General features: G+C 45.8%; 2 protein-coding genes and 3 pseudogenes across 7 annotated transcripts in view; 3 read left to right on the top strand and 2 right to left on the bottom strand.

Annotated features, from left to right (window-relative positions):
• Window positions 1-486: 486 nt before the first annotated feature.
• On the bottom strand, window positions 487-1793 carry LOC102426858 (rRNA/tRNA 2'-O-methyltransferase fibrillarin-like protein 1). Its single transcript, XM_023743479.1, has 2 exons — window positions 1469-1793; window positions 487-1426 (listed from the first exon to the last, which is right to left on the bottom strand). The coding sequence occupies exons 1-2, from the start codon at window positions 1791-1793 to the stop codon at window positions 618-620; spliced, it is 1134 nt and encodes a 377-aa protein (XP_023599247.1). The 3' UTR covers window positions 487-617.
• A 5302-nt stretch (window positions 1794-7095) lies between these two features.
• On the top strand, window positions 7096-7765 carry LOC102426546 (annotated as a pseudogene).
• Window positions 7766-7904: 139 nt separating this feature from the next.
• LOC106699407 lies at window positions 7905-8458 on the top strand (annotated as a pseudogene).
• Window positions 8459-10217: 1759 nt separating this feature from the next.
• Window positions 10218-10301, top strand: LOC111823108 (annotated as a pseudogene).
• Window positions 10302-15016: 4715 nt separating this feature from the next.
• Window positions 15017-17798, bottom strand: part of RARS (arginyl-tRNA synthetase) — a 23897-nt gene continuing 21115 nt past the window's right edge. For all 6 annotated transcript variants that reach the window (XM_023743481.1, XM_023743482.1, XM_006102025.3 and 3 more), the window contains 3 exons: window positions 17105-17277; window positions 16713-16960; window positions 15017-15238 (listed from right to left, as the gene is read on the bottom strand). In XM_023743481.1, the coding sequence (XP_023599249.1) occupies window positions 15129-15238; window positions 16713-16960; window positions 17105-17277 (531 nt within the window). In that variant the 3' untranslated portion in view covers window positions 15017-15128. The remainder of the gene's footprint in view (window positions 15239-16712; window positions 16961-17104; window positions 17278-17798) is intronic.

The raw sequence follows: 17798 nt of genomic DNA, 5'->3' as shown, positions 1-17798 counted from the left end.
TCTTCCTGGGAGTCATTTTTCCAGTTGTTTCTCAACACTTGGCGATGCCACTTTGGGTATGTGATGCCTCACAGTGGGATTCTGGGAGGTGGATCCACTTCCTCCCTCCTCCCCTCGCCCCTTCCCCCCACCTTGTTTTGCTGTTTTGAAATCTAAGAAAAGGGTAGCAGAGGGAGGTGGGAGAAAGACAGACTGGGTGTGTTAGGCTATAGGACTGTTTATCAATATCCAACGCCCCTTCCTGGAGGGACTAGTGACTTGGCCAAAGTATAGGAAGTGCCCCTCAGTTCCAAGGGCAACTTTACAAGCTCATTAGCAATTGTCCAGCTCTTCCTGACCCTCCCGCCTCCCCCCAGGGGTTGAGGAAGCCTGTGTGAGCCCCTGGGAGTCAATGCCCTGATTGATTGGCGTGATGGGCCCCATCCCCAGCTATTGTAGGGATTGTTTCTGCAGCAAAACCCAGTCCGGCTCACGGATACAAGTGGATACCGTTTCTTTATGCCATTTAATAGTTAAGCGAAGGAGAGCAAAACAGCACACAAAGAAAACACAGACATGGTAACACTGAAGGCGGCAAGGTCTGGGGGAGATCTCTCAGGGACAGTCCCGGCGGGGCCCTACTTGCTGCTGCGGCTCTTGGAACTGGACCGGAGGGGCCGGTAGACGCCGACCACCACGGCGTGGTCTCGCTCATAGGGCTCCAGGGTCAGCTGCTCCTGGGGCTTCAAATTCTCCTGCTGCAGCTTCCTCACCTCCGAGGCGAACACCGCCTCGGCCGACGCGGTGGAGTCGATGCAGTTGGCCTTGATGGAGATGAGAAAGTGGCCCCCGTTGCGCAGGAAGGTGTGGGCGTTCAGAGCCAGGATGCGGGACTGGTCGGGCTGCGCCACGTCGGCGAAGATCACATCCACCATCCCCACGAGCATGCGGTACTTGAGAGGGTGCCGGGCATCTTCCAGGACCGGGATGATGTTGGTGCGGCTCTTGGCGACGTTGACCAGGTCGCGGCCGGCGCGGTGCGAGAACTCGACCGCGTAGACCAAGCCGTCGGGGCCGATGATGTCGGAGACGTGGGAGACCGTGGTGCCCGAGGCGGCGCCCAGGTACAGCACCTTGCACTTGGGCTTGATGTGGATCTGGTCGACCCCGCCCAGGATGGCCGCGGCCAGCTTGGAGCGGAAGGGGTTCCAGGTGCGGTACTCCACCTTCGCGCCGCCCTCGTTCACCGTGACCCGCCGCTCGCCGTACACCGACTGGCCAGGCACCATATTCAGCGTGACCAGCGCGTCCTCCATGCCGCGGTAGATGAAGACGCCCTCGTGCCGGTGCGGCTCCACCGTCACGACCCTCATCCCCTTCTTGCGGCGGTTCTTGTTCTTGCCGCCGCGCCGCCCGCCACCATAGCCGCCACCGCCGCCGCCGCCACCGTAGCCGCCGCCGCCACCATAGCCGCCACCGCCACCGCCACCACCGTAGCCGCCGCCTCCGCCGCCACTGCCACCGCGGTCCCAGCCGCCGCTGCGATCCCAGCCGCCGCCGCCGCCACCACCGCTGCTGCTGCCGCCGCCGCCACGGTCCCAGCCACCGCTGCGGTCCCAGCTGCTCCTGTCGCCGCCTCCGCCGCCGCCGCCACCGCGCCCGCGGCCCCGGCTGAAGGTACGGCCCCGCGAGCCGTAGCTGCCCTTGCCGCCCTGGCCACCTCCATCACCGCCGTAGCCTCCCCTGCCTCGTCCTCCGCCCCAGCCACCACCCCAGCGGCCGCCCGAGCCGCCCCCGCGCCAAGAGGACTTCATGGCGCACCCCGGGCACCGGTGCTCAGCTGCAGCCGGTGGCTCCGGGCGGCGGTGCTGGCGCAGGAACAAAGGTTGGCGGCGGCGGCGGCGGTCGGCGGCACCGCTCGCCCAGCTCCCGCGGCACGGACGCCGAGCGCGGCAGTGGAGCACACCGCAGTGCCGCAGTGCCGCAGTGCCGCTCCACCCGCGCCCTTGACGCAGGCACTGGCGTCATCGCATCCGCCGCAGGGGCGATGCGGGAGCCCCCGGAAGCCCCCCTGGCTGCAGACGTGGCCTGCCGCCTGCTGTCTCTCCCCTCCCCCACCCATCTGCTTCCTCAGGGACCCCTCCCACCTCTCCTGGGCTGCAGAAGCGGGCGTCTGGGCAGGACCCGGGGAGAGAAGCATGGGCTTCGTCTGGCTGGGCCGCTCGCTTGCTGTGTGGTCTCGGGAAGCTCACCGACCCTCTCTGCGGTTCTTGTTTGAACTTGAGCAAGTTTCTTGCGCTGCCTCTCATCATCCCATCTGTAAAGCAGAACCTGCCTCAAAGGGTTTCTTTTTTTTTTTTTTTAAATATTTTTATTGATTTCAGAGAGGAAGGGAGAGGAAGGGGGAGATACAGAAACATCAATGATGAGAGAGAATCATTGATCGGCTGCCTCCTGAACGCCCCCTAATGGGGATCAAGTCCAGATCGAGCCCGCAACTCGGAATCCAGCGGTGACCTGGTTTACAGGTCAACGCTCAACCACTGGGCCACCCCGGCGGGCTAAATGCATTTCTTTTGGTCAATCTTTTTTTTAAATATGTTTTATTGATTTCAGAGAGATATATAGCAGCATTAATAATGAGCCCTGGCTGGTTGTTCAGTGGCTAGAGCGTCGGCCCTCGGACTGGAGGGTCCCGGGTTCAATTCCCCGTTCCAGTCAGGATGCATACAGGAGGCAGCCAATTATGTCTTTCTCTCAAATTGATGTTTCTGTCTCTCCCCCTCCCTTTCACTCTCTCTAAAAATCAATGGAAAAATATCCTTGGGAGAGGATTAAAAAAAATCAATGATGAGAGATAATCATTGATCAGCTGCCTTCTGCACGCCCCCTACTGGGGATCCAGCCCCAACCCACGTATGTGCCCTGACCAGGAATCCAACTGTGACCTCTTGGTTCATGGGTCGATGCTCAACCACTGGGCCACACTGGCCAAGCTCTTTTGGTCAATCTTTTTATTGAGGTATAGTTTACATATACATAAGTGCCGTTTTGTTTTAAATCAGTGTATTGCTATAGAACTTTAACCACTTGAGAATGGTTCTGGCACTCTTTTTTAAATATATTTTTATTGATTTTAGAGAGGGAGAGGTATAGACACATCAATGATGATAATCATTGATCAGCTGCCTCCTGCATGCCCACTACTGGGGATCAAGCCTGCAACCCAGGCATGTGCCCTTGGCCAGAATCGAACCTGGGACCCTTCACTCTGCAGGCCAACGTTCTATCCACTGAGCCAAACCGGCTAAGGCGGTTCTGGCACTCTTATACAAGGTTGGTGGGAGTCCAAATTGGTACACATACTTGAACAAAACACTTAAACAATGAACCTAAACTTTGACTTAGTTAACTGCTAAAATTTTATCCTAAAGGGACAATCCCAGCAATGACCAGTGATGGTAGTTAGGACTAGTGGAGCAGGGGTAGTGATGAACACTGTTGTCATGGAAGGGGTGAAGGAGCTGAGATGAGTAGACTAATACAAGAGATATTTAGAAGATAGAATTGTCCTCACCAGTGTGGCTCAATGGTTAGAGTGTTGGCCTGGGCACCATAGGGTCACAGGTTTGATTCCTGGTTCCATGTGTTGTATCTCACTCACGTCAATGTTTCTCTCTCTCTCTTCCCCCCTCCCTCTCTTCCTTTCTCTCTGAAAAAAAAAAAAAGCAATGGATATTTAGAAGATAGAATCCACAGGACTTTCTGACAGACTAGATATAGGAAGTCAGAAAGTGGAAACTTCCAACCATGGATTGCTAAGGTGTAGTGGCTCCAGCCCTGGTTGCTCTCTTAGCTCTGCTCCATAAACTGGGCGGAATCCCAGAACCTGTTCTGGGAGCATGGGGCAGCAAGAAACTGTTGATTCTTCAGAGTGAGTGGGTCAGAGCCCTAAATCCTATAATGTGCCTCAGCAGAAGCCAAGAATCTGATATTTCTCCTTGAATTCTGGTCCATATTTCAAAAATCTGTTCTTTCAGTCTGCAGTATCTTCTTGAGTACACACAAAAAAAGAACCATTGGCACCAAGGACAGTGAACACGCCAATGCAGAAGTTTTCGGGTTTGGTCAGCACCACGGACAGCGATACCAATTGGGCTACTTTGGTGACTAGAGCCGGCTTCCCCGCCAGGAAGCCAACCCAAGAGCCGGGGAAGGTGATGTAAGCAACTGGCAGACCGCCCTATCAGAGGGATTAATTGCCTACTCCAGAGCGAGATAAAACGTACTTGAAGGCCAGGGGGAATGTCAGGCAGTGGGTATGGAAGGTGCACACATTCCATCTGGGCCAGGATTCTTGTCTCAAATTCATGGACAGCAGTACCAATTTCCCTGCGGGCCAGCATGCCTCCTTAATGGGCACCAGAAGTCTATTTGCTGGAATGTAGACAAGGGGCCAGAGAGCGCAATAGATGGTTCCGGAGGTGGATGGTTCACCTAAAACACTCTTAGAGGCACCTGCTCGCATTACAAATTGAGGAGTGTTCTCTAAAATGATGAGCTATGACTGATGCTGTGAATTGGATTTCTCCCACATCAGAGCCTGTAATGGTTAATTTTATGTGTCAACTTGACTGGGCTACAGGGTGCTCAGATATTTGGTCAACTATTATTCTGAGTTGTCCTGTAAAGATGTTCTGGGATTAAAAGAAACATTTAAATTGGTAGACTGGGGAAAGCAGACTGCCCTCTGTAATGTGGGTGGGCCTCATCCAGCTATCGAAGGCCTGAATCCAACAAAAGGCTGACCCAGTTCAAAGGCCATCAGGCAGGAGAATTCTCTTGGGAGAGGGTCAACCTTCTGTTTGATTCAGTGCTGGGAAGAGAAGTTGCCACAACTTCTGGCTGTAAAACCAGTGGGGAGTGTGGCTGAGTAACACGGAGGTTGCAGGAGTCCCAGGCAGTTCCTCTTTAAGGGCCTATGCACAGACTTACCCGGACTTACTCCCTCTGAGCTTCAGCGCTGGGGCAGCAGCTTAAAAGGAACCTGAGACATTTGGGGAGGAACTAACTTGTCTGGATTCAGGTCAAGAGCTGGAGGAGCAGCTTTCTTCCAGAGAGAAGTGCTGGCAGAGGCCAGTGTTCCTTTGCTGAGCCCTCCATGCCACAGAGTTGACAGGATGCCCCATATCTGAATCTCCATTAACCTGGCTCACAACTTTCCCCCCTTCCTGGTGATTCCCTGAGACCCAGCCCTTCCCTACTTATAGGCTCATTCAAGCCATTTCCAGTGACTTTTCCATACAACTGGCCTCTCTTGCCTCATGCTTTGGACTTCCTTAACATCTCTCAAATAAGCATCAGCTGGCATCAGCGTGCCCTGTACCTCTCAATAAGTGAACCTAGGCCTGGCAGAGGCAACCTGCCCTGGTTCAGTGTGGCCTCTCCTGGGCACCTCCAAACTCCACACAAGTAGCAGCCATCTGCAGATTGCTTTGGAGCTCATGCTGGGTGGCCCCAGGCAGGGCAGTTAGAGGCTGACTTTGAAACTCCTGAGAAGCCTAGAGCCAGTGTACCTGGTGGTCAACTTTTACCATGCTGGATTACAACCTTACCACCTACACGAGTGACACACTCAAGGGGAGAACTCAGTGAGCACCAGAGCCCCACAGAAGCAAGTCCCGCCCTGTAGGGTTGGCTCCTGCAATGCAGCTCCTCAGCTGCAGTCGAAGCTAATTTTCCCAACCGATGGACATGAGGGTTAATCCCTCACAGTATCGCCAACATAAATCAAGGCTCAATACAATAGGAAAGTACACACAGCTCACACGGGGGTGCACCTGAAGTGCCCAGCTCAGGTGACTGGGGAGGCTGAGCCACAGGGCCCTACAGGACACCTGCTAACAAGGCCACTCTACTAAGTCCAGGAGATATAGCAGCTCTGCCTAATGAATAGAAGCAAGCACAGGGAAGCAGCCAAAATGCAGAGACAAACACATCACAAGTGAAGGAACAGGAGAAATCTCCAGAAAAAGAACTAAATGAAGTGGAAGCAAGAAAACTACCAATACAGAGTTCAAAACAATGGTTAAAAGGATACTCAAGGAATTAATGAGAACTTCCAGGAACTTACTGAGAATTCCAAGGAAATTAGTGAGAACATCAACAACATAAAAAAGTAGCTTTCAGAAATGAAGCATACAATAACTGAAATAGAGTAATTTACAGGGAATCAACAGTAGAGAATGCCAAGAATAAAGTAAGCGATTTGGAATATGAGAAAACAAAACACACCCAAGCAGGAGAAAAAATAATCCAGAAATATGAAGATAGTTTAAGGAGCCTCTAGGACAACTTCAAGTGTGCCAACATTCACATCAAGGGAATGCTGGAGGGAGAAGAGGAGGAGCAAGAAATTGAAAACCTATTTGAAAAAATAATGACAGAAAACTTCCCTTATCTGGTAAAAGAAATAGACATACAAGTCCAGGAAGCATAGAGTCCCAAACAAGATGAACCCAAAGAGGCCCACACCAAGACATAATTAAAATGCCACAGGTTAAAGACAGTGAATCTTAAAAGTAGCAAGATAAAAGCAGGTATGCCCTAGCCAGTGTGGCTCAGTGAACAGAACATTCATCCATGGAATGAAGGGTCCTGGGTTCAATTCCGATCAATGGCATGTACCTTGGATGCAGGTTTGATCCCCAGCTCTGGTCAGTGCCTGTGCGGGAGGCATGTCTCTCTCATATTGATGTTTCTCTCTCTGTATCTCCCTCCCTTACACTCTCAAAGAAAAAAAAGAAAAGCAGTTAATTACCTACAAGGAAGCACCTATACAAATGTCAGCTAATTTCTCAACAGAAACTATGCAGGCCAGAAGGGAGTGGCGAGAAATATTAAACGTGATGAAAAGCAAGGACCTACAACCAAGATTACTCTATCCAGCAAAGCTATCATTTAGAATTGAAGGTCAGGTAGAGCTTCACAGACAAGAAAAAGCTGAAGGAGTTAGTTTATCATCACCAAACCAGTGTTACATGAAATGCTAAAGAGGCTTAAGGAGAAGAAGAGCTTCCTTTCTGATCCACCATCTGTGGTGAAGTCACCGCCTAGATGCAGATTTTCGTAAAAACTCTCATGGGGAAAACCATTACTCTCAAGGTTGAGCCCTCGGATACGATAGAAAATGTAAAGGCCAAGATCCAGGATAAGGAAGGAATTCCTCCTGATCAGTGAAGACTGATCTTTGCTGGCAAGCAACTGGAAGATGGACGTACTTTGACTACAACATTCAAACGGAGTCCACTGTCCATCTTGTGTTGAGACTTCGGGTGGTGCCAAGAAAAGGAAGAAGTCTTACACCATCCCAAGAAGAATAAGCATAAGAGAAAGAAGGTTAAGCTGGCTGTCCTGAAATACTACGAAGTGGATGAGAATGGAAAAATCAGTCGCCCTCGCCGGGAGTGCCCTTCAGATGAATGTGGTGCTGAAGTGTTTATGGCCAGCCACTCTGACAGACATTATTGTGGCAAATGTTGTCCAACCTATTGCTTCAACCAACCAGAAGGCAAGTCATTGTATTTGGGTCAACAAAAGACACAAACTAAAAAACATAAAATAAAGAAGAAATAAAAGATCAAAATATGAATAATAAAATGGCAATACATACATCTCTATCAACAATTGAATCTAAAAATCAAAATAAATGAACAAGGAATCTAATGAACAGAATAAACTGATGAATTAAATAGAACCAGTGGTATGGAAACATGGAGCAGACTGAAGAATCTCAGAGGGAAGGGGGGAGGGGAGAGGGGGGAAGGGGGGTCCGGGAAGAGATTAAAGAATTTATATGGCTTTTGGCTCGGAAGAAGCTCAGGTGCAACTTTCTTTGGTCGTTCCGAATCCGGGTTCATCAGACACCAGCTGCCTCCACCATGCCGCTATAGTTCTACCCCAACGAAATCAAAGTCGTATACCTGAGGTGCACCAGTGGGGAAGTGGGTGCCACGTCTGCCCTGGCCCCCAAGATCAGCCCCCCTGGGCCTGTCTCCAAAAAAGATTGGTGATGACATTGCCAAAGCAACCAGTGATTGGAAGGGTCTGAGGATTACAGTGAAACTGACCATTCAGAACAGACAGGCCCGGATTGAAGTAGTGCCTTCTGCCTCTGCTCTAACCATCAAAGCCCTCAAAGAACCGCCAAGAGACAGAAAGAAGCAAAACAACATGAAGCACAGTGGAAATATCACTTTTGATGATTGTCAGCATTGCCCGACAGATGGGGCACTGATCTTTAGCTAGAGAACTCTCTGGAACCATTAAAGAGATCCTGGGAACTGCCCAGTCTGTGGGGTGCAATGTTGATGGCCGCCACCCTCATGACATCATAGATAATACCAACAGTGGTGCATTGGAATGTCCGGCTAGTTAAGAACTACAAAGGAAAATGTTTCAATTAAAGTTCATTTGACAACCAAAAAAAAAAAAAGAATTTATATGAACATATGCATTACATATGGACACACACAGGGTGGTGAAGGCCTGGGATGGGGCAGGAACCAAGTGGAGGGGGGAAAGGGGGGAGCGGAGAAAGGGGGACATCTGTAATACTTTCAACAATAAAGGTTTTTTAAAAAAGCAAAAAATAAATTTAAAAAATAATAAAATAAGGAGACTTATCCTATTAATGCCACATCCTGTGACCTCATTTAACCTTAGCTACTTCCTTACTCCAAAAACAGACACTGAAAGTCAGGGCTTCAACATGAATTTTGGGGAGACACACTTAAATCTATAGTAATGAGCTACTGTTCCAAAGGTCTTCTTTCTAGGAGAAACCTTAGAAATCATCAGTTTATCTTTTTACGGAAAAAGAAACTGACAAATTAAAAATGGCGGTGGAGTAAGTGGATGCTGCAGACACCCTCTCACGTCCAAACTGGAATTACAACTAAAATACAGAAAAACTTACTGAATAATCAACGGCAGACTCCCTGGAAAGAACCTTGATAACTGAGGACCAAAAATGGAGACCACATGGAGGCTGGTAGGAGGGATGGAGGTGTGAAAGGGCTGCTCGGGCCCCCACAGACAGGAGCTGAAGTTCCAGAGAGGTATCTCAGCTGTGGGCAGTTGCCACTGAGAACTCTGGGGCCTAATCCCAAGCTGGGCCCCCAGCAGAGAGCAACAGAACTGGGAAAGGTACCCACATAATGTCTGTCTGCCAGGGAGAGACGGCTGGAAAGTCACGCACCCTCTTACAGGGCCAACGCATAAAATTCCCTGTGAGGCCGTCCATCTTGTGCTCCGACAGAGGAACAGCAGTGTGGACTGAATTGAAGCAGGGTGAGCAGAAGCCAGGATCAAGGGCTCTGGGGCGAGAGCTCAGAAGGCAGACACCCTGGTTTCCTGTGCTGAGCCATTCCCTCACCTGCAGAGGTAGTCTTTCTCATGCAGACAATTGCTATACAGGTGGCACTGCCTGAAGGGAAGACAACTGACCCACCCTATTGGAAAACACCTTGCTCCTGACCAGACTGAGTAACAATGAGCCTCCAGGCAGAAACAGTTACCCTGGCCTACCCTGTTGAAAAAGTCTCTTGCCACACCTGTGGATGACTGCCGGAGTGCACATTAAGAGGAATTCTATCAGTCTGCAGCCAGAGGCAGTCCCTGGAAGCTTTGAGTCTTTTAGTCAGAAACAGCATTTGACACTGTCAGGCACCAGAGATTGGGAGGCGTAGAGGATCTACTTAATACCTAACAGGGAACCAAAATGAGGAAACAAAGAACCCACAAATGAAAGAGCTAGAGAATTCTCCAGAAGAAGAGATATGTGAAACAGAGATAAGAAATTTAATCTGAGACAAACCTACAGCCAACCTCATACTCCATGGGCAAACACTAAAACCATTTCCCCTGAGAACAGGAACAAGACAGGGATGCTCACATTCATCACTCCTATTCGACACAGTACTAGAAGTGCTAGCCATATCAGAAAAGAAGAAATAAAATGCATCCAAATTGGAAAAGAAGTAAAATTGTCATTATTCGTAGGTGACATGATATTATACATAGAAAACCCTAAAAATATCATAAAAAAACTACTAGACTTAATAAATGAATTCGTCAATGTAGCAGGATACAAAATTAACACCCAGAAATCTATGGTTTTTTTATATACCAATAATGAACTTACATAAAGAGAAAGTATAAAAAAAAAAAAAATCCCATACTTTGCACAGTGGCAGTATTGTAGCCAATGATGTTTATCTGAGGCGCGATTATTGCTAACTGAAAACAAAACAAACAAACAAAAAAATCCCATATACCACTGCAACAAAAAAATTAAGATACCTAGGAATAAATTTAACTAAGGAGGTAAAAGACCCAAACTCGGAAAACTACAGGACATTGAAAAAAGAGATAGAAGAAGACATAAACAAATGAAAGAATATACCGTGTTCATGATTGGTAGCATCAACATTAAAATGTCCATACTAACCTCCTCAAAAAAAATAAAAACAAAATGTCCATACTACCCAAAACAATCTATAGATTCAATGCAATCCCCATTAAAATACCAATGGCGTATTTCACAGACCTAGAATAAACTCTCCAAAAATTCATTTGGAATTTAAAAAGACCCCGAATAGCCACCAAACTACTGAGAAAGGAGGAAACAAAGTTGGAGGGATCACAATACTAGACATCAAGCTTTATTACAAAGCCACTGTTCTCAAAACTGCCTGGTACTGGCACAAGAACAGACATATAGACCAATAGAACAGAACAGAGAACCCAGTAATCGACCTAAGCCATTATGCTCAGTTAATATTTGACAAAGGAGGCAAGAGCATACAATGGAGTCAAGACAGTCTCTTCAATAAATGGTGTTGGGAAAGTTGGACAGATACATGCAAAAAAATGAAACTAGACCACCAACTTACACCGTACACAAGAATAAACTCAAAATGGATAAAGGACTTAAAACAGTAAGACGGTTTTATGGTTTTTTTAAAACCATAAAAAATCTTAGAAGAATCCAAAGGCAGCAAAATAGCAGACATAGTATATCATAGCAATATCTTTACTGATACAGCTCTTAGAACAATGGAAACTAAGGAGAAAATAAACAAATGGGACTACATCAAAATAAGCTTCTGCATAGCAAAAGAAACCATCAACAAAACAACAAGAAAGCCCACTGCATTGGAGAACATATTTGCCAATGTTATATCCGATAAGGGTCTAATTTCCAAAATTTATAGGGAACTCATACATCTTAACAAAAGATAAACAATCTAATCAAAAAATGGACAAGGGACCTAAATAGACACTTTTCGAAAGTGGACATATAGCCCCAGCTGGTTTGGCTCAGTGGACAGAGTGTTGGCCTGCAGACTAAAGGGTCCTGGGTTCGATTCCTGGTCAAGGGCACATGCCAGGTTGTGGGCTCGATCCCCAGTAGGGGGCGTGCAGGAGGCAGCCGATGGATGATTCTCTCTCATCATTGATGTTTCTATCTTTCTCTCCCTCTTCCTTCCTCTCTGAAATCAATAAAAATATATTTTAAAAAAAGAAAGCATACAGAAGGCCAAGAGACATATGAAAACATGCTCAAAGTCACTAATCATCCAAGAGATGCAAATCAAAACAACAATCAGGTACCAGCTGACACCTGAATGGCTAACATCAACAAATCAACAAATGACAAGTGCTGGCAAGGATGCGGAGAAAAAGGAACCCTTGTGCACTGCTGGTGGGAATGCAGACTGGTGCAGCCACTGTGGAAAACACTATGGAGTTTCTTCAAAAAATTAAAACTGGAACTCCCATTAGACCCAGTAGTCACACTTCTAGGAATATATTCCCCCAAATCAGAAACACCAATCAGAAAGGATATATGTACCCCTATGTTTATAGCAGCACAATTTACAATAGCTAAGATTTGGAAACAGCTTAAGTGTCCATCAGCAGATGAGTGGATTAAAAAACTTGGGTACATCTACACAATGGAATACTTACTACGCTGCTGTAAAAAAGAAAGAACTCTTAAAATTGGCAACAGTTGCCCTAACCGGTTTGGCTCAGTAGATAGAGCGTCGGCCTGCAGACTCAAAGGTCCCAGGTTCGATTCCGGTCAAGGGCATGTACCTTGGTTGCGGGCAACATCCCCAGTAGGGGGTGTGCAGGAGGCAGCTGATCGATGCTTCTCTCTCATCCATGTTTCTAACTCTCTATCCCTCTCCCTTCCTATCTGTGAAAAAATCAATAAAATATATATTTAAAAAAAAATTGGCAACAGCATGGATGGACCTGGAAAGCATTATGCTAAGTGAAATAAGCCAGCTGGAGAAAGATAAATATCACACGATCTCACTCATTTGTGGAATATAATGAACAACATAAACTGACGAACAAAAATAGATCCAGAGACAGAGAAGCATCGAACAGACCGTCAAACCTCAGAGGGAAGGCAGGGGAGGATGGGAGGAGGGAGGCGTAAGAGATCAACCAAAGGACTTGTATGCATGCATATAAGCATAACCAAATGGACACAAACACCGGGGGGATGAGGGCATGTTCTAGGGGGTGGGAGTTGCCAGGGAGAGGTCAATGGGGGAAAGGAGACAATATGTAATATTTTAAACAATAAAGAATTAAAATTATTTTTATCTGAAACAGACTTCAGAATAATGATGGTAAGATGCTCAACAGCATGAGAAAAGATATAACTATGAAAAAAGAATAGTCGGAAATAAAGAATGACATAGCACAAATAAAGAACACATTGGAAGGAATACACAGCAGATTAAAGGAAGCTGAGTACTGAATCAGTGAATTAGAAGACAAGGTTGAAAAAAATCACTCAATCAGAGAACCAAAAAGAAAAAAATTAATTAAAAAACAGGAGATCTTAAGAGAGCTGTGGGACAACATGTGTGCCAGAAGAGGCAGAAAGGGAGGAAGGGATAGAGAATGTGTTTGAAGAAATAATGGCAGAAAACTTCCCTAACCTGGTAAAAGAAAGTCACACAAGTACAGGAGTTACAGAGAACCCCCAACAAGAAGAACCCAAACAGGCCCATGCCCAGACACATCATAATGAAAATGCCAAAAATCAGAATAAGAAACTTGAGATCGAGCCTAGCTGGCTTGTCCACACTACAAGTCCTATAAACAGCAAATTTCTATAAATTGATTATCTAAAAATCCCCACAAACGGGCTCTCCTATGTCATGAAACTGTTGGCCGATAAGGAAATGCAAAGCATGCCAAACACAAAATAAAGCAAATTTTAAAAAATTTCAACTGAGCCCTGCGGGTTTGGCTCAGTGGATAGAGCCTTGGCCTGTGGATTGAAGGGTCCTGGGTTTGATTCTGGTCAAGGGCACATGCCCAGGATGTGGGCTGAATCCCCAGTAGGGGGTGTGCAAGAGGCAGCCAATCAATGATTCTCTCATGATTGATGTTTCTCTCTCTCTCTCTCTCTCTCCCTTCTTTTCTGAAATAAAAATATATTAAAAAAAATTTTCAACTGACTCATGTACTTTCATTAACCTCAATAAAATTTTTATAACCTGAATTTTATTACATACCATTATAGTTATAACTTATTAAGATCAACTCGAAGGTTTCTTTAAAGTTGGAGACCCTTGGAAACAGCATGGAGTAATACCATTCATTTTTATTAAGCACTTGTTTCTCAGGAATTGTGTTAGTTTCTTTAAATTCTCTGTTCAGTGTTGTATTGGAATATTACATTAACTAATGTCTCAGGCATCACTATTAGCCTAACTTCTGCTGACCCCTCACTGTCATAAAAAATCTCTACCTTCTTGCCCTAGCTGGTGTGCCCAGGGCAGTGATTAGAGTGTCAGCCCATGCACTGAAGGGTCACAGGTTCAATTCCTGGTCAAGGGCACATACCTGGGTTGCAGGTTTGTTCCCTGCCCCCGGTTGGGGCAAGTGCAGGACACAACCAGCTGATGAATCTCTCTCATAACGACGTTTCTCTCTCCCCCTTCCTTCCCTCCCTTCTACTCTCTCTGAAAAGCAATGAAAAATATATCTTCAGGTGAGGATTAACAACCAGAACATACTTCTCCACCTGCTGTCTTGCTAGCAGAACTACAGTTTCATGGAGTGAAATAATATACCAAGCTCAGGAAATGAATCTTGACTGATCTAAGTAAATCATGGCAATCCTGTCCTTTAGATCAGTGGTTCTCAACCTTCCTAATGCCGTGACCCTTTAATACAGTTCCTCATGTTGTGGTGACCCCCAATTTCATTGTTACAAATTGAACATAATTAAAGCATAGTGATTAATCACAAAAACAATATGTAATTATATATGTGTTTTCCCGATGGTCGTAGGCGACCCCTGTGAAATGGTTGTTTGACCCCCAAAGGGGTCGCGACCCACAGGTTGAGAACCGCTGGTTTAGATTTTCATGAAACTGTTTTCCAGCTTCCCTTGCAACTAGGACCAGCTTATGACCAATGAAACGTTGAGTTAATCTGGACCTTCAGGAAATTTTCCAGTCTGCTATATTTCCTTGCTCCTTCCTCTGAACCCATGCCTAGTATATTGCTAGTGCCATCTTATACTAAATGGAAAGAGCTTAAATTTGGGAGTTAGATATACATGGATATGAATCTCAATTTTGTTCCCGAGCTATCCAGGGCAATATCCTTATTTCTGTGGAGCCTCACTTTTGTCACTTGTTAAATAGGCAAAAGTATCTATGATAGAACAATGGAATAAGGGATAAACAATGAAGGTTTGAAAAGTTCATGGAGCCTATAGTGGGGCTCAATAACTGGGATTCCTTATCTAATTAAATTTAATGAAAACATCCCTGTCATGCCAACCAACACTCACCGTGGTACACAAAACCTGTGATTCCATGCCCTCCACCAAGTCATTTTGATTTAATGCTCAGCAGAAAGAACACATTTGTGATGGCAATTTTTTTTTCTTTTCAGAAGCCTAGTTGTTAGAGATAAAGAACCACATGTTATATAGATAGTTGACAAATTTCCTTTACTTGTTTTTATATCCACATGATTGTAAAAAAGCCAACAGTGCGAATGGCCACTTTGGTAAAAACACACAGTGTTCAAACCTAGAAAGATTACATTCTTTGGACGGGTTTTATTCCCAGGATATCGAACCCCTTGGCCATGACAGCAGTCACTGCTTCACATAGCAGCATACGGCCCATGTTCACCTTCAACACTTTTCCTGAGAAGACAGAACAACAAAGATAGTAACTAATTTGTTCTTCTATTTGAAAATCGTTATTAAAGAATCTATGCTACTTCTGGATTTTACTGAGAATTGAATAGCCCAACCCATAGATGTTTTTTGGGCTTTAACTAGAATCACCTTTACCTTAAACTACAGAAACAATCAAAGAACTAAAGGTGTTTCTGTTCAAGCCCTAGCCGGTTTGGCTCACTGGATAGAGCCTCGGCCTGGGGACTGAAGGGTCCCAGGTTTGATTCCGGTCAAGGGCATGTACCTTGGTTGCAGGCACATCCCCAGTAGGGGGTGTGCAGGAGGCAGCTGGTTGATGCTTCTCTCTCATTGATGTTTCTAACTCTCTATCCCTCTCCCTTCCTCTCTGTAAAAAATCAATAAAATATATATTTTAAAGGTGTTTCTGTTCAAGAAGTCTGTTTTTATCTGATAACTAGAGGCCCGGTGCACAAAATTCATGCGGGGGGGGGGGGGGGGGGGGAAGGGTCCCTCAGCCCGGCCTGCACCCTCTCGCTATCTGGGACCTTTTGGGGGATGTCTGACTGCAGGTTTAGGCCCGATCCCACAGGGATTCCTGCGGATTGAGCCTAAACTGGCAGTTGGTTATCCCTCTCACGATTCGGGACCCGCTGGCTCCTAACTGCTCGCCTACCTGCTTGATCAGCCTTAACCACTCTGCCTGCCTAATCAGCCCTAACCACTTGCCTGCCTGCCTGATTGCCCCTAACTATTCTGCCTGCCTGCCTGATTGCCCCTAACCACTCGCCTGCCTGCCTGATCGCCCCTAACTGCTCGCTGGGGGGCAGGGCCGTTCTGGTGTCTGGTTGTCCTGGTCATTCCGCCATTTCAGTCACTGGGCTTTTATTATATAGGATAAAACAACAGATACAAGATTTGAAATTATTACAAGTGTAAATTTCATCTTCCCATTTAAAATTTAGAGTTCTTTCCCAGGCCTTAAGGTCTTATGTAAGTATAAACTTTAATACCATGATAATGGTGAGATGTTTTTTCTTAATAAAGTTTCAGTTCACGGGCATGAACCTCAGAAATATCTACTTGCCTGTGACATATTAATTCACTCTATTTCATTAACTTTGTAACATGACAGAGCAGAAAGCCTAAGGTAAAAAAATATATAATTCCCCCCACCCCAAGGGCAGTTTTGCGTTATCAAGAACCCCCAAAGACTTGTCCTGGAACCCTCAGTCACACTGAAATTATCCTATTCCTAGTGAACGGTCTTCTAATTGTTTTCTTTGGAGACTTACGGTTTCATACCATGTGCCTAGGGGTGGGAAAACTATAGACTATATGGAAATGGAAAGAATTCCATTTATGCTTTTATTAGAGCTAGTGCAATTTTGTCATTATATATGAAAACCACCTATACCCAATTCAAATAAATGCCTTTAGGTGTCCCTTCTGCAATGTGACCAGCAGACATGGCACTTACCAGTTTGCCGATCTTTCTCCACACAATAGCAGCTATCATAAAATTCAGTGAAAGTAGTTGCCAGCTCATAGATATAATCACAGAGAGTGTGCAGAAACAGGTCATCCAAAATCTTCTGCAGAATCTCAGGGAACCGTAGGATACACCGGCCCAGTTTCCATTCCTTCTCGTGGTCCAAGGTGATCTCGGTCTCTCGAGCGGCTTTCTGGAGCATCTCTTCATCAATATTGGCCAGACGAGCAATAGACCTGGAAAATCAGGCAATACCCACCATCACCATTCCTCTGTTAGGCACATTCTCCTTCACGTGAAAACATGGAGTAAGAAGTGACTGATATATGTAAGAACTGTCATTTTGGGTTGAAACAAGACAATGCTGTACCCACAATTACCTGATTCTGGTGAAAGCATACAACAAGTAAGCAGCTGTGTTTCCTCTGTCGTCCAGCATTTTGTCAAAGGAGAAGATGTAGTCATTCCACCGGTTATGGGAGAGATCAGCATATTTGATACAGCCATAAGCAACGGATGTCTGAGCAGCCTTCAGTTCCTCTGGGGTTAGAACCTTTTGGAGAAACAAAAACAAGCCTCACAGCTTACTGACCACTGCCTTTGTCCTGGTGTCTCATGGGCAGAAAACGGGGATAGGGAGCATCTAATGGTGCTCCTTTATCATTGAACTGTGGAACAACATGAGCCCATCCAGAGAAAATAATGAAAATACAACTCATCAGCTATGCATAACAAAGAATGTTTCTATGAGAAACTTGATATATAAAGTATGAGGTGTCAGTTTTAATTTTTTTCCAATGTATTCAGGAGATATAAAAGTGAAATCAATTATTAAGTTATACCCACTTCATTCCATAAAGATTCTGAGTTAGCAAAGAGCAAACAAGAGAGTAAAATAAAAACTAAAAATTAGGGTCAAGTAATTAATTGAGAATCAAAACGGTGTCAAAAGTAGGAGAAAGAATTCATGTAGTTTTGCCAATATCTGGTCATACATTTTTTTTTAATTTAATGTATTTTTATTGATTTCAGAGAGGAAGGGAGAGGGAGAGAGAGAATAGAAACATCAATGAT

The sequence above is a fragment of the Myotis lucifugus genome, unplaced genomic scaffold, assembly GCF_000147115.1.
Source record: "Myotis lucifugus unplaced genomic scaffold, Myoluc2.0 scaffold_394, whole genome shotgun sequence".
Lineage (NCBI taxonomy): Eukaryota > Metazoa > Chordata > Mammalia > Chiroptera > Vespertilionidae > Myotis > Myotis lucifugus.
This window is presented reverse-complemented; position numbering and strand designations above follow the sequence as displayed.

Bases quoted from the DNA above. Each gene is read 5' to 3' on its own strand.
- LOC102426858 (XM_023743479.1), bottom strand. From the start codon at position 1,793: ATGAAGTCCTCTTGGCGCGGGGGCGGCTCGGGCGGCCGCTGGGGTGGT. The intron at 1,427-1,468 runs GTGGCGGTGGCG...GCGGCGGCTACG, and splicing joins CGGAGGCGGCGGCTACGGTG to GTGGCGGCGGCGGCGGTGGC.